Source organism: Mustela nigripes, chromosome 12, assembly GCF_022355385.1.
Source record: "Mustela nigripes isolate SB6536 chromosome 12, MUSNIG.SB6536, whole genome shotgun sequence".
NCBI classification, from domain to species: Eukaryota; Metazoa; Chordata; class Mammalia; order Carnivora; family Mustelidae; genus Mustela; species Mustela nigripes.
In genome coordinates, this window is record NC_081568.1 from 60,644,631 (window position 1) to 60,658,634 (window position 14,004).

The window sequence follows — 14,004 nt, forward strand, 5'->3', positions numbered from 1 at the left end:
AAAGCTATAAAGCTATATATAAGTTAATGGGTTATCTGAAAACTCCTGCCCACTGTGCCTCCTGTATCTTTAATCAGAAGCAGTGACAAATAGCAAATAGCGTTATTTGCCTTTCTCATATTTTCTTTTTTTCTTATCTATCTCTTGCTAATAGTATCATCACCTAAGAATAGTGTGAAAGGAAAACCATAAATACACGGGTTTAAAATAAATAAATAAATAGGTTTGAAAAGCCAAATTACTCATTCAAACTATATACTACTTCCTAGCGGTTAATACTTGTAAAGGAAATATGCATTGCAAAAGGAATTATTCTAACAGCTTTAACTCCCACCCACCCGTCCACCCCCCGCCACCCCTCCAGAACACTCCTCTCCCCACCTGTTGAAAATGGGGCAACACATTTGGCAAGTATAACTACTTATTTGGGCAGCTGAACCATGTCCAGGAAGCTTTTTCCAAGGAAACAGGCAATCCAAGAACTTACCACCCTCTTCTTTCTGAAAGCCCCTTCCATAGAGGGTCAGTGCGCACCATTCGTTCAATAAGCTTCTTCCAAAGCATTCCTTCAGAGATCACTCGCTGCCATTCTTTACATACCAGCTCTGCTGCGCACAGAGACCTGGCGTCCAGGTAAGAAAGAATGTTTTCTGCTATGTGGTCTAAGCCTTGCTCTACAAAATAGAAAAGTCAGTGAAGGAATGGGAAGGGAGATGGAAATGTGCCAGTCACCATTCCTGTAAAGGGACAAGGAATAAAGAAATCCTAAACCAGGTAACATACTTGAGTAATAGCAAAAGTTCTGCAGATATACAAGTGCATGAGTACATAAATACATATGCTTCTTCTTAGTTCTGAGTTTTGAAGGTAAAACAATCAAGGGCAGGGCGCCTGGCTGGCTTGGTGGGTAGTGCACATAACTCTTGATCTCAGGGTCACTGAGTTCAACTCCGATGTCTGGCACAGAACTTACTTTAAAAAGTGTGTGTGTGTGTGTGCGCGCGCCTCTCATAACAGTTCCTGACTGTAAAAACCGATCCTGGACGGTTTTCTATTTTTCAGATACTATGAAAAAAAGACTTGCTTGCATTTTCTTTTACACAACCCTCTTACAAAACCACTACAGGACAGCAATTCCTCAAATTTTACAGATGAAATGCAGAGACGTAAAGTCCTCAAGGTTTCACAACTATAGAGTAGTAAAGCCTAGACTGCAACTCTGATCTCGCTCCTTTTCCCTCTGACTTACCGTCTCTTGTAACAAATCACCCTCTTAATACACAACCTACGTGACTCCCTTGGAGCCAAGGAGACAAAGTGAAACACCGACACAGCTTAAAAAGCTGATGAAAAGTTAAGAGTTAAAGTCAGGTCTCCTTAGTTGTATTTTTGTCAATCATTTCTTCATTTCCTTATGGAGGTAAAATCCTCAAAAGCAAGAACCACACATGTCTACAAATTCTTCACCCTTAAGAGGCTTATCCCACACCTCACAAGGGTCCTCCCAAAGACAACCAAGATAAAGAGTCCGCCTGACACTGCCATCTAGTAAGGAAATCACCATGGTCAACACTGTGGCCACCTGCAAACTCCCAGCCTGTGGTTCTAGGCAAGTCCCCTGTAGCTACAAAACATAAAGCCCAGGCCTACTGCAGTGGTGGGAACACTAAACATATAGGCAGAAAATTTCAATTTCAAGTCTAGGTTCCCCAAGTAGCACTTCTTTGACATGAAACAAATACTGAAATATAACCTAACCGGCCCTTGGTCTTTTACTGCTACAAAATGGTAATCACCAGTAACCACTGTCCTTTCTCACACAACCAGTAAGAATCAAATAAAAGAATTCTATGAAAAGATTTTAAAGACAACAAAACACCATACAGGATTAATATTTGCTCTCTTTTTCAAGATAAAAAGAAGCCATATAGCAGCACTAACTTGGCAGGATACAGGTAAGTCTTTCAACTTTCCCATCTGTATAAGACGGGGATAATCTCTATTTTGAAAATATCAAAATGAGATGATGCATTAAAATGCTTTCCAAACTAATGTTGTCTTCAACTCTGAGAGTGACACTTTATTCTGATGACTGTGGTTTACAAGCCTTTCATAAACTAATAGCCCTGCTCTAGTCTAGAGCTAATACCCAAGCTCTGATCTGATCATGAAGACTACAATGAAACCACGATCTTTTCTTGTACATGTCATTATATTACAGTTGGTGCGAAAATTACATTGCCTTTATCTAGTAGTCCTATCACGGTAGATTCCTAAGATGGCAATAAGTTAAAATAAATTCCTAGGCCTGTTCCCCAACAATATCTATTTTAACACCCCACCTCGTTCTAATGGAGAGATTAAGGGCAGCCTCATGCAGGAATCTATAGTCATCCTTGCTATAATTCACCTTTGAAGCTTGATCTGACCCTTCCATGTCAGCCTCTAGAATTCTGATTCCATCCTCCAGAAGACTGGGTATTCCACACCAAAAATCTGCATGATGGTCAAATGCAGTTAAGTCTTTATCCCAAGTTCTTGGCAAAAATGTTAAATGGATCAGAACCAAGGACAGCACCCATGATTCTAGAGATTTCTATCCAGGCTTCTGTGGGTCCATTCATGAAATACTCACACATACCAATACTGAGTCACTAGTTCTGTAACCATCTGGATGTACTATTGTCCAGCCAAAGTCTCCCTATTCATTGTTGGAATATTTGGAGAAACTCTGTCCCATATAAAGACCCTACATTTCAATGAATGTTGGAAAAACATTCACTGAAACAATGAATGTTTCACAACATTGTTCTGACTCACTAATCTGATAACCTTACCCCCCTCCCCCACCCCAAAGTTAGGTGAATTTGGTGTGGCTACTCTTTGTATTTTCTTGCTGGTGCCTACTCCATAAAGTTGGTATTACATTTTTTGTTTACAAGTTGCAAGTAGCTGCTCTGTGTCCCTTTTTTTAAACATATATAACCCAGGTTCATTAGGGAAAAATAATAAAATCCCTATCAGCAGAAAAGTCTTAATCCCTAAATCCTCTCAGGCTCCTAATATTCTGTATATATCCTTCTAGGCTTACAGAACCCTACAGAGTCTTTTCAGCTGCAAATTATTTAACTTTGATCATCTATGTTAAAGGTCTGCTAGAGTGTAACATTAAATTTATCAGCCAATATCCCCCAAATAACACACCCATCTCTACTTCTCTAGTTCTTAAAATCATCTCAGGGTGCTATCACGCAGGGCTACAGAACATACTTGTACAAGACGTAAAGGGCACAATTGTACTCAGGAGCTCTGCCTCTTCTCAATGCTCCACAATTCTGAAAATCACAACTACAGGTCCTGTCACTATCCTGGCACACAACGTCTTTAGGTCTGCTCATTTACAGGAGCTTTGGTTTCCTTTTTGTGTATCTCCATGAACATGTGCCCCTTCCTTCCATCTTTTCCTTTAAAATCAGGAAAATCCATGGACAATCACATACAGTCATACTTGTAGCTCTCCACTGCTAGGACTAACAAATTACTAACAAGAATTTCAAATTTCAGAATCTCTCAGACTTCTATGTTCCTTTTTTTTTTTTTTTTAAGTTTTTCGAGCCATGGGCTAATAGATTTAGCTCTTCTCTGAATTTTTCTAATTCTGGATACCTACCTGACTATCTTCTACACGTCCTATGAGAACATGTTCACCTTTCAAGATCTGGTTTATTTCCATATCATTAACCAAATCCCCCTAATTAGTCATAAACACACCCCTAACTAATTACCCCAGTGAGTCCCCTGCTCTCTGAGAGAGGAAATGAATAGGAGACAAGAATGCATCAGATCATTGCTTTTTCAATGCAACTTCCTCAATGACTGCAACATCCCCACCACCTATGAACTGGGAAAGCATCATCCAAATCTTTCACCTGGTTGGGTGGTCTAGAAGCTGGTTCTCAGAAGCCTGTATGGTTTTAATTGAGTCACTTAGGGCAAATGATCTTTAAAACAAATAAACAAAAACAACAAGCAACAAAAACAGATTCCCTAGACATTTTTTTCTGGTCTACTGAAACAGAATCTTTAGATGGTGAGGACCAGGACTATCTGTGTTTTTAAGTGCCCCCAGAGAATTCTGAAGGGTTGGGAACTATTGCTTGATAGCCATGATACCCTTTTTAGTCCTCTTTGATTTTTTCCCCCTTTCAATGGCTCACCATTAGACTATTACTGAGTTTCTGCATAAGGGAATCTCTAACCTGGGGCGCCTGGGTGGCTCAGTTAAGTGTCTGCTCTCGGCTCAGATCATGATCTCAGAGTCCTGGGATCGAGCCCTGCATTGGGCTCCATGTTCAGCACGAAGCCTGGTTCTCCCTCTCCCACTCCCCCTGCTTGTGTTTGCTCTCTCTATCAAATAAATAAATAAAATCTTAAAAAAAAAAAAAAAGGAAATCTCTAACACATATTTCCTCTTCTTTCAAAATGCCATCACTCCAATTCGGTACAGTGTCTATAACATCTATGAGATTTACTTTCCTTGGATAATACTTGAAATTCATAACATCATTCTAGGACGCAGCATCTTCTAGTCTCTTGGTAAATACACTGGCTGTAGAGTCAGATAACCTGGGAACCTGGGTTGAAGCACATCAGTTTTACTTTTTGGATCTGTCTTCCATAAAACAAGAATGATATTCAATGGCTACAGTGGATGATCTAATATAATCTGCACAATAACCCTCTGACACTCACCTCTGCTCTCAGTACGCTCACTTTATGAACTACTTAGTCTTCGCTGGGAAAGTTAACAGGAGAAGGTTATTAAGGAGCCAGAAACAGAACTGGTACTTGCTAAATGTCAGTCTCTGTTCTCCTTCCCTCATCCCTGAATCCCCTGAGCTGATATCACTGATCAAAAAGCGAAGCAATGTTGCCTTTCTTTACTATTTGCTGCAGAGAAAATGCTGTGCACCTCCTCTAGCAAAGCACCAAGCCCACTGCTGGTGTTAAGTCTCAATTCCTTATGTGTTGAGGGTAGAGGAATCCCACCACCTCTATCTGAACACCTTAGAATAGCTGTCCTCAGAGCCATGCAGACCATGTAACCTTCTCATTTCAAGCCTATTCAGGACAAAGAAATTACTGAGTAAGGGGGTCCATTTGCCCCGGCTAAAATGTGCTTTGAGGTGTTAAAACTAAGCATTTCTTAAGTACCAATATCTGGCTCTCCCTGGCTCTATCCTGCTAAGACTTCCCCCATCTCTCACCGCCACCCCCCTTCCCAAGGCAACAAGGGGACACCTTATGGTTTCAGAAAATGAGGCCAGAATAGGGCACACACAGTGCTGCGAAAGTGCTTCTGTTGCTAATTACAGGCACCAGATGAAGGTCTGGAAAAATTTCAATAATAAATTAAAAGAATTAAAAGGCACAAATTTCAAAGCTCAATATGTAAATAACACTGTATCAAAATAAAACTCAACTGTGTAACATCAGTTCAAGGCCCTTGACAACAGCCAGTTTTAACACAGCTGCTTAGATCATACAATTACAGTAACTTTCATTATTTCAGAGACACAGTTTGAAGAGCAGCTGCAAAGAAACTTCCTTCCCCAACCACTCCTGCTGTCCCTTCCTAGTCACAGATCTAGTTGTAAAATCTGAAATCAGAAACCTTTTGAAAGAAAAAACAATGCAACTGCTGACAGCAATAGCAACATCAATGGATGTCTTTAACTTGAAATACACAAACCTAAAGATTCAGACAGAACTGAAGTGAAATGACACTCAGGTCACAAAGCCCAATATTTAGTTGTACCGACAAAGTGGTGTAAACACCTACCTATATGATGTCAGGATGAATCAATTCAGAAATTAGTGGGTGAATAATTAAAACTTCCCGGCAACAAATCATTACCTCTGGAGAAGCAGGTGTTTCCTGCCTCTCCAAGACTTTTTTTTTCCCTTTTTAAAGTTACTATCCCCAGAATACCCACCACATGTCAGGCATATTATGTACATTGTTTTTAATCTTCATAATATCCCATGAAGTATTATTATTATTATTATTATTCCCACACATAAAAGAAACCGAGGCTCCAAAAACTGGGTTCATAGAACTATTAAGTGCAGGGGTTGGGATTCAAACTTAGAGGCTGTGTAAATTCAAGACCCAAGCTCTCTCCCCTCTGTCATGCTGGTCTTTGGCCCTGTATCCAGCCTAAAAAGCCATAGCTATGCTCTGGTCCTTCCTCATCTCCCAGGACCTTTGATCTAGTCTGTCACATTTACAGTCCCTAACAGTTTATCACCCTTACTTGGGGATAAGACAAATGAATAAACCACAGCCAGGAAGCTAAGTGTTTCAGAATTCTTAATTGCTTAGATACCTCACCAAAAGGATCGCCAGTGCTTATCATCCTCTTTGAAGTACAATCTGCCTCTACTTCAAATGGTATAAATTTTCCCTTTAACAACAGTTCTCACAAACCACAAACTTAGCCTGCAGAAATTGACATTGCAGACTAAACATTTACCATGATTTTTAGAAAAGCATATCATAATTATCACTTTTTCCACTGAACCAAAAGGAGCCAGAGACCACAAACATTTTCCATTTTCTTTATACTGACAGGTATGATATTCACAGTAAGCATTTAAAAGCGAGAACTATAGACAACTTTTATAGAATTAATGGATTCTACAATCAAAAAAAGTCTTAGATTGACAATTTCAACAGAGTAAAACTTCAAACTCAAGATCATCTACAATAAAAGTTAAACACCAAATTAGAATAGTGATTAGTAAGTTGCTCCACACATTATTAAATTTATGTATGAACATACACATAGACCTGTTTCTTCCCTAATACTCTTAAAGCAGGGTCTGTGTTAAGGAACCAACGCCAGTTTTAATCCAAGTCTACTCGACACGAACACAATCAACTAGGCCAGCTTGTCCCCAGCTATTAGATTCATATGTATGATATATCCTGACATATGTATATATGTTCAGATCAAATCCTGTTAAAACAAATAGCGTTTTAACAAAAATATTTCCATGTCCCAGCCAATGGTCCATTCATTTCATGTAATATTCAATACCACAAAATTCTACTTTAACAGAGATATGGACAATGCCTTAAAATTCGCTGTAATGAAAACTGAATTGTATGCAATTATACTAACCATATTTATATACATAACACATGTTCATCTGTTCCGTCTCTCGTCCAAGACCGTATACTCCCCAAGAAAAGGGGTTGCCTCTGAACTACACTCTGCAAAGCAAGAGAACTTCAACAGTGCCACCTGGTGGATATTCTGTAAACATATAAGGTGAGTTGGGACTCTAAGATGTCTGAGAAGCAAATTACAGGCAAAAAAATAAAATAAAACCCAAACAGTAGAAAGCAAAAAAATAAAAAATTTTTTAAAAAGAGAGAAAAGAAAAGAAAGAAAGAAACAACAGATTTTCCTGAGAAAAATGAAGGCATAACTTCATTTAGTTAAAAGCATTGTTGAAGAACAAATACAATCATCCACTTTAAAAACTGCCCTATCTTTTCTTGATGTGAGATGCAATGTGAATCCAAAAAGGCTTGGCTGCCACAAGGGCTGTAAGTCCTGGCACCGCACACACCAGGGACACCGCACCACAGGCTCGCTCACCTTACTTACACCCGCCTGTAATTCCCTCTCCCTGACCCCCTCACCCTCCTTCCCTCTCATACAGTTAAAACCATTATCTGTTTCTCTCTCTCCTACGTAAAAGTAATTATTACTGAACTGGGCTGTAAACATGTATTCTATACTTAGGGCCAATTTAAGGGATTTTCCAGAATAATCTTAACCTCAATGATTTTAGCCTTTGCACTAACTTTTGAACCAGCCCCCACCATGACCCACATAATCAACACAATAACCAAGACATATGATCTTTGCCATCTCATGCAGTTTCTCTGATCGCGGGATTTCCAGTCTATACAATGAGAAAGGACTGGGGTGCCTGGGTGGCTCAGTGGGTTAAAGCCTCTGCCTTCGGCTCAGGTCATGATCCCAGGGTCCTGGGATCGAGCCCCACATCGGGCTCTCGGCTCTGCAGAGAGTCTGCTTCCTCCTCTCTCTCCCTGCTGCCTCTCTTGCCTACTTGTAATCTCTGTCAAATAAATAAATAAAATCTTTAAAAAAAAAAAAAAAGAGGATTAAGTGATGGCTGAGATCCCTCTTAGCAATTAAAGACTATACAATTCTAGAAAGAGAGGATTCTTGTTTTCTTTTCTAGAAATTTTAATGCATGAAATGGGGCAAACAATGCTACATTTCAGCATAAAAACAACAGGAAAGTCAAAATTTTCTAAGCTAACTCTCAAATATCCTTAAACACTCCCAGTGTAGAAAGTAAACTAACACGTTTTAGAAGAAAGATTAGAAATTCGAAGCTGCCCTGAGACCTGAGCCCAGGTCCTATTTGTTGTGGAAATCCTTAGAATATGAAGTCCTGATGCACGGTCAATCACAGATAGGCTAAGGGCAGAGCTACTCCTTAAAGAGCTGTCCAGAAGATATAACAGGTTAGGGCTGGTGGCAATGGCACTGTCTGATCCCTGGCCATTTTTCTAGGTCCACCCTGGCAGAGCAGTTATACCCTCTAGACTACACTGACCATATTAGAAGAAAACATTTTGGCTACCATTCTCTTCAGAAGTGAAATCTATCTTACCTAGCCAAATTTACATCTAAAATTGAAAGAGGAGGAGGAGGGATAAATAGAGACAAAAGAGAGAATTAATGAAAAATAAAAAATCAAAGGGAGATGGAATAGGGAGAGCACAGAGGATTTTAAAGCAGTGAAACTATTCTATAGGAATCATAATGATAGATACATGTCATTACATATTTGCCCAAACCCACAGAATGTAAAACACCAAGAGGGAACCCTAATGTAATGTATGGGCTTTGGCGGATGATGATGTGTCAATATAGGCCTATGTGTTATATAACAAATGAGCCACTCTGGATGGGATGTTAATACTGGGGAGACTGGATGGGATGGTGATAGGGGGCTGGGGTGAAGATATGGAAAATATGGGAATTCTCTGTATTTTCCATCCAATCTTACTATAAACCTAAAACTACTCCAAAAAAAATAGTCTTTTTTTTTTTTTTTTAAAATCAAAGTAAACTTATCCAGGAATATGTGGGTGTGGGGAAGATAGGGAAAAAGAGAGAGGGAGAGAGGGAGAAACAGTGAGGGAGAAGATGCAGAAATAGATTTCAAAAGATGTGATAAAGACGTGCCATCAGTTTTTCCCATACATTTTTGCCATTCCCTATCCTAAATGTCACTTCAAGTACAAAGGATCATCCTAAACTTTAGGACATTTCTTAAACACAAACACTGTAGGATAAATTGCCTCATGTATTTTTTAAATTACTTATAAAAGCAAAATACAGAGTATATATAGACTACATTGAAACTAACCACATAGCATTAACTCATTAAATAAAACAATAATATGACCAAAGACCAACACATTAATTGCAGAAACCGCCTACACTTCCTATAGAGATGCTACACTGCAACTCCTTTTCAAGTGCCATATATTAAAATACAGTATGGATCCCAAAGAAACTCACACTGTAATCACACTGTACTCATTCATTCATTTTACAAATACCGACTCAGCTCCACCTAGGCCCTTGGGCTGGACATTCTTCCACTGCTCAGCCTTTTAAAACACAAGGACAGTTACCTGGTAAAGCGGTGATAAAGTCCCGCTGCAGCATGGGCTTCAGGTAAGAGTTAATATGTCCATGCTGATAATGACACATTCGTGAAATAAGGTGTTCCACAAATTCCACTTGATCTGATTCAGACCACTGGTCAAAATATTTAATACACAAGTCTTTTTCTTTTTGATAGTTTCCTTCTGATGGCCTCTTTCTGGAGACGATCACAGATGATGTTCCATTACTTATCTATTTTAGAAAAATAAAGAAAAAATTAATTAGTTTGATAAGGAAAAGAAATCTAATTAATATTTCATCAGAAACATTTCTTACCCTGTGCATTTAATCTTAAAATGCTAGTTATACCTTAAAGCCAAACTCATTCCTTCATTAATTCATGAAGTAATTTAAAATGTCTTCAGGGCCTGTGTCCTCAAATTAGTCTCTAAAGTAAATGTCAAATTTACAGCTATTTAACAGCTAAATGGTGTCTCATGTCATCATTCTCCAAAGCTTATTCAAAAAACATGTGGCTATTAGATAACTCACACTGGAGATGACCATCTTAAAAAACTTGCTCGACTTGACCAAGAAGCAAGGATTGTTTGTTTTACTTCCCCAAAGACCAAAGTCAATGCTATATTCATCTATGCCAATGGTCTCACACCTGTGTGCATCAGAGTAACAAGAGGGCTTCCTAACTCACAGACTGTCTGGCTCCACCACAGATGTCTTCATTCTACAGGTCTGGAATGCAGCCTGAGAATCTGCATTGCTAACAAGTTCCCAAGTGGTACTGATGCTGCTGGTCCAGAGAACACACTTTAGAGACCACTCTTTGAAAACCACTGGTCTATCTAATGAAGAAACCTGAAAGCAATTCAGTCTAAAAACTGAATCCATCTCCAAATTGTTTCCAGGGCTACTAAAATGCTGGCAAAAAAAATTTAGACTTTCACTCCCTTTTTTGATCACCTACTCCAGAAGTGACCCAGAGCAAACCACATACATATTCCTGAAATGATCCTTAGAAACTCCTACACTAACTGTGTATTTCTCATCAAATCTACATGGTCCTTGCGTAAAACCAGCATATTGTTCTACAAATGAAAACTACATACATTGCATCTGACAACAGCTCCCCCCTCCCAAAATCAGAATCCCTAGACTGAAGCCACAACTGCCACTGATGCTGTAGGACTCTGTAACATCCCTGCTTAAAAACAAAATTACCTCCATGCCTTGGTCAAACATTTGCCAAGCTATCTGCCCATCACTCGTTTGATAGCCCCTTCATGTGTAATACTAAAAAGACTAGCAGAGAAGAGAATTTTGGGAACTTAAGAGTTATATTATGAACATGCATTAATTCTATTAGGAGCTTATCACAGAAGTTTTACACAGGAAGAACCAAGAGCTTTATAAAAATCTTATACATCATACCTGCGTGAAGCAAGTTTTTATGTCCACATTTAGAGTTACACAGTCGGAAAGCATTCAGCTCCCACCCCATTTATCTTATCACCTTCCTTCTCTAGGAATGTTTTTTTCCCTTGTCATTTGGGTGAGTGTCAGCTCACTGACACTGGGTACCACCAGAGGGCAGCACTGAACAGCAATTGTTGATGCTGCTTGTAATAAGACCTCTCTCTAACAGACCTTAAAACTCAACATTCAAAACAGTCAGAAAAAATGAAAATTCCTCACTGTGGTGAATATCTGTTGGTATAAGGAGCATTTTTGCTACTTTAAAGTATAAGGGTGTTCACCATAACGTTATAACAGAAAAATTAGAAATAACTGCCCAACTACAGGCAAATGGTTAAAGCAAATAATAATGCATCTACACAGAGGACTATAATATAGCCATTAAAATTAGATTTATAAAGTAAGATTTTAGTAACAAGAAAACATGTTTAGGAAACAATGTTAAGGAACAAAAAGAAAGATGCAGAATTTTATATAGCATTATAATTAGTTATTTGTGTGAAGGGGAGCACACAAAGACAGAGTAAAGGATATGCACAAAAATGCTGAAAGTACCTAATCTGGAGAAAAAGAGCTTCCTCTTTTCTTTCTATATCTTGTTCTTTATAACTTGCCAAAATAATTGCTTTCATAACAGGTTAGATGTAATGGTAACAACTTGCATTTGTGTACTGCTATATAATTTAAAAAATACTTTCACTTTTGATAAGCAAAAGGTTATCTCATTTGATAAGCAAAAGGGTTATTATTTCATCGACAGAAGGGTTCCTAACCACCTAGCTTCCCTACAGCACTAGCATACCGTTAACTAGTTGACTGAAAGAACTTATTAAAGAAAAACCAAAAGCCAAGTGTTCAGAGCCACTGTGAGTTGAAAAATCAATAGTAAATGAAGAGAATCCTATCGGAAAATACCAAATGTGAAAGAGGAACAGAAGTCAGTCTGCACACAGTTCCCCCAAAGAGTGGCAAATGCAGAATTCTACAGCACATTTTACATTTCTACTTCTAACCACCTGCTGGGACCAGAAGCATCTTCCTGGCACTGCTTTACTTTGTTTCATTTCATCTTAAATTTGTTGGCATACTTTATTCTTACTAACTTATTTACTCCTTTTGTTTCAAATAAAATGAACCCAGAGAATATTTTATTTTATTCTCTTCATATTCAGGTTTGTTTTGCCTTTGAAGTATCTTTATGAAAGGAAAAGTTATTTGTACCATAATGGTTGATGAAAGGATCAAATCATGAAACTTTATATCCCATTGGCACACCCCCCGCCCCTGGCAAAACACACACACAACACACACATACACACACACACACACACACACACACACACACACATCCCTGGGAGATTGGGAGGAGACCGGGTAGACTAAAACAGAGTCAGAAGGGAAGAAAAGGGAGTTTAAAAGAAAAGGGCAAACTAACAAGAAATGGGGGAGAAAGGTGAGGGTAGCAAGACTAAGTCACCAAAGCATATACTGGTATGGCACGGTACTATTCTGGTGAAAAAGGACACCATCTTCGGCTTAGCCCGTGGCAATAAACTGAGTATCTTAGGCTACAGACACTTCAGAATCTTTGTAATAACTCCAAAACTCTTTACTATTCGTAATGACACTTCTTTCCCAAAAGAACAGAAAATAAATAGGGTGGATTCCAAAATTAGTAAAAATGCACAAAGGAAAATGCTTGGCACCTGTTTTTATTGTGAACAGGAGTGGAGGGAGCGTCTTATCTACAGTAAGTCAACTGCTACCTTATCTGTGCCGCGTCATTCCTACCTGCCAAAGGGTATTTTTCTTTGGGGACTCATCTTCATTTTGATCCTCCATAACTGAAGTGTTCTAAGGGGGGAAAAACAGGTTATTTGAATTATGCCAAGTTTTGCAAATCCTAAATAACTACACCAAAATATAATTTTGAAATCCCAAACTAGAATGTACCGACACAAACCCAAGAGCTGTTTGGCTTGTGACTAACACACGCCGTTTTAGGTCAAGAGGGTTGTGCTCATCTGTCATAAATCAGGACAGTTAGTGACTGGACAAAAGGAAGCATGAAGTCTTTATTTATGAAGGTTGGGCATGCTTAGAAAACAGGCTGAATTACGGGGCTGGGGCTGAGACTCTACCTCAGTCGTCTGCTATTATTTTTTTAACTTATGTGGCAAGAAGCCCCAGAGACTCAATAAGTTCTTGATGATTGCTCAAAACATTTACTAGAATGTCTGCTATTCAGAAAACCATCCCAACCATCATTGGCAATTAGGACTGCCAGAAGCCCTCTCTCCTTTTCTCTTTCCTCCCTTGATAACCTTGTTTTTCTGGACCAGCTTTTCAATCTCCCTTAGCAAGCATGGTGTGTGCCCCAACTTTTTCCCTGAAGAGGAGGATGCTGGTAGCCAGTAACAATCTGGCTTGCCTTGGGAATGCATTAGCTTTTGATTTTTGTGTTTCCTGCACAAAGAGGCACTGTGTAATTATTCTTTCTGTGACCTAGTCGCTCAATAGATGCCCATTAACTAGAGATTATACATGATTGGATTTTCCCTTTTGAAGCTCCTACCTAATAGCTAAATGGAAACTTAATGAGAGGGGAAAGTGGAAGAGTTGTGCTCTGAAAGGGATAACAATTTACGTCCCTCTAAGATTCCTTCCAAGCCTAAAATTCTAAGATTAAGGTAAAAACTTTATAGCATTCCATAGTAGTATTCAAAGGGATCCTGCAGACCTGTTAAAGTTATCAATGTTTACAAGATTCTGTTTATTGCCTTGG

The 14,004-nt window shown here is 38.9% G+C and overlaps 1 protein-coding gene across 7 annotated transcripts in view; it reads right to left on the reverse strand.

The window, feature by feature from the left end:
* Window positions 1–14,004, reverse strand: part of FBXW11 (F-box and WD repeat domain containing 11) — a 121,900-nt gene that overhangs the window by 29,546 nt on the left and 78,350 nt on the right. For 5 of the 7 annotated variants that reach the window (XM_059417356.1, XM_059417360.1, XM_059417361.1 and 2 more), the window contains 3 exons: window positions 13,011–13,073; window positions 9,755–9,980; window positions 488–674 (listed from right to left, as the gene is read on the reverse strand). In XM_059417356.1, the coding sequence (XP_059273339.1) occupies window positions 488–674; window positions 9,755–9,980; window positions 13,011–13,073 (476 nt within the window). The remainder of the gene's footprint in view (window positions 1–487; window positions 675–9,754; window positions 9,981–13,010; window positions 13,074–14,004) is intronic. The other 2 variants (XM_059417362.1, XM_059417358.1) reach the window with 1 other exon arrangement.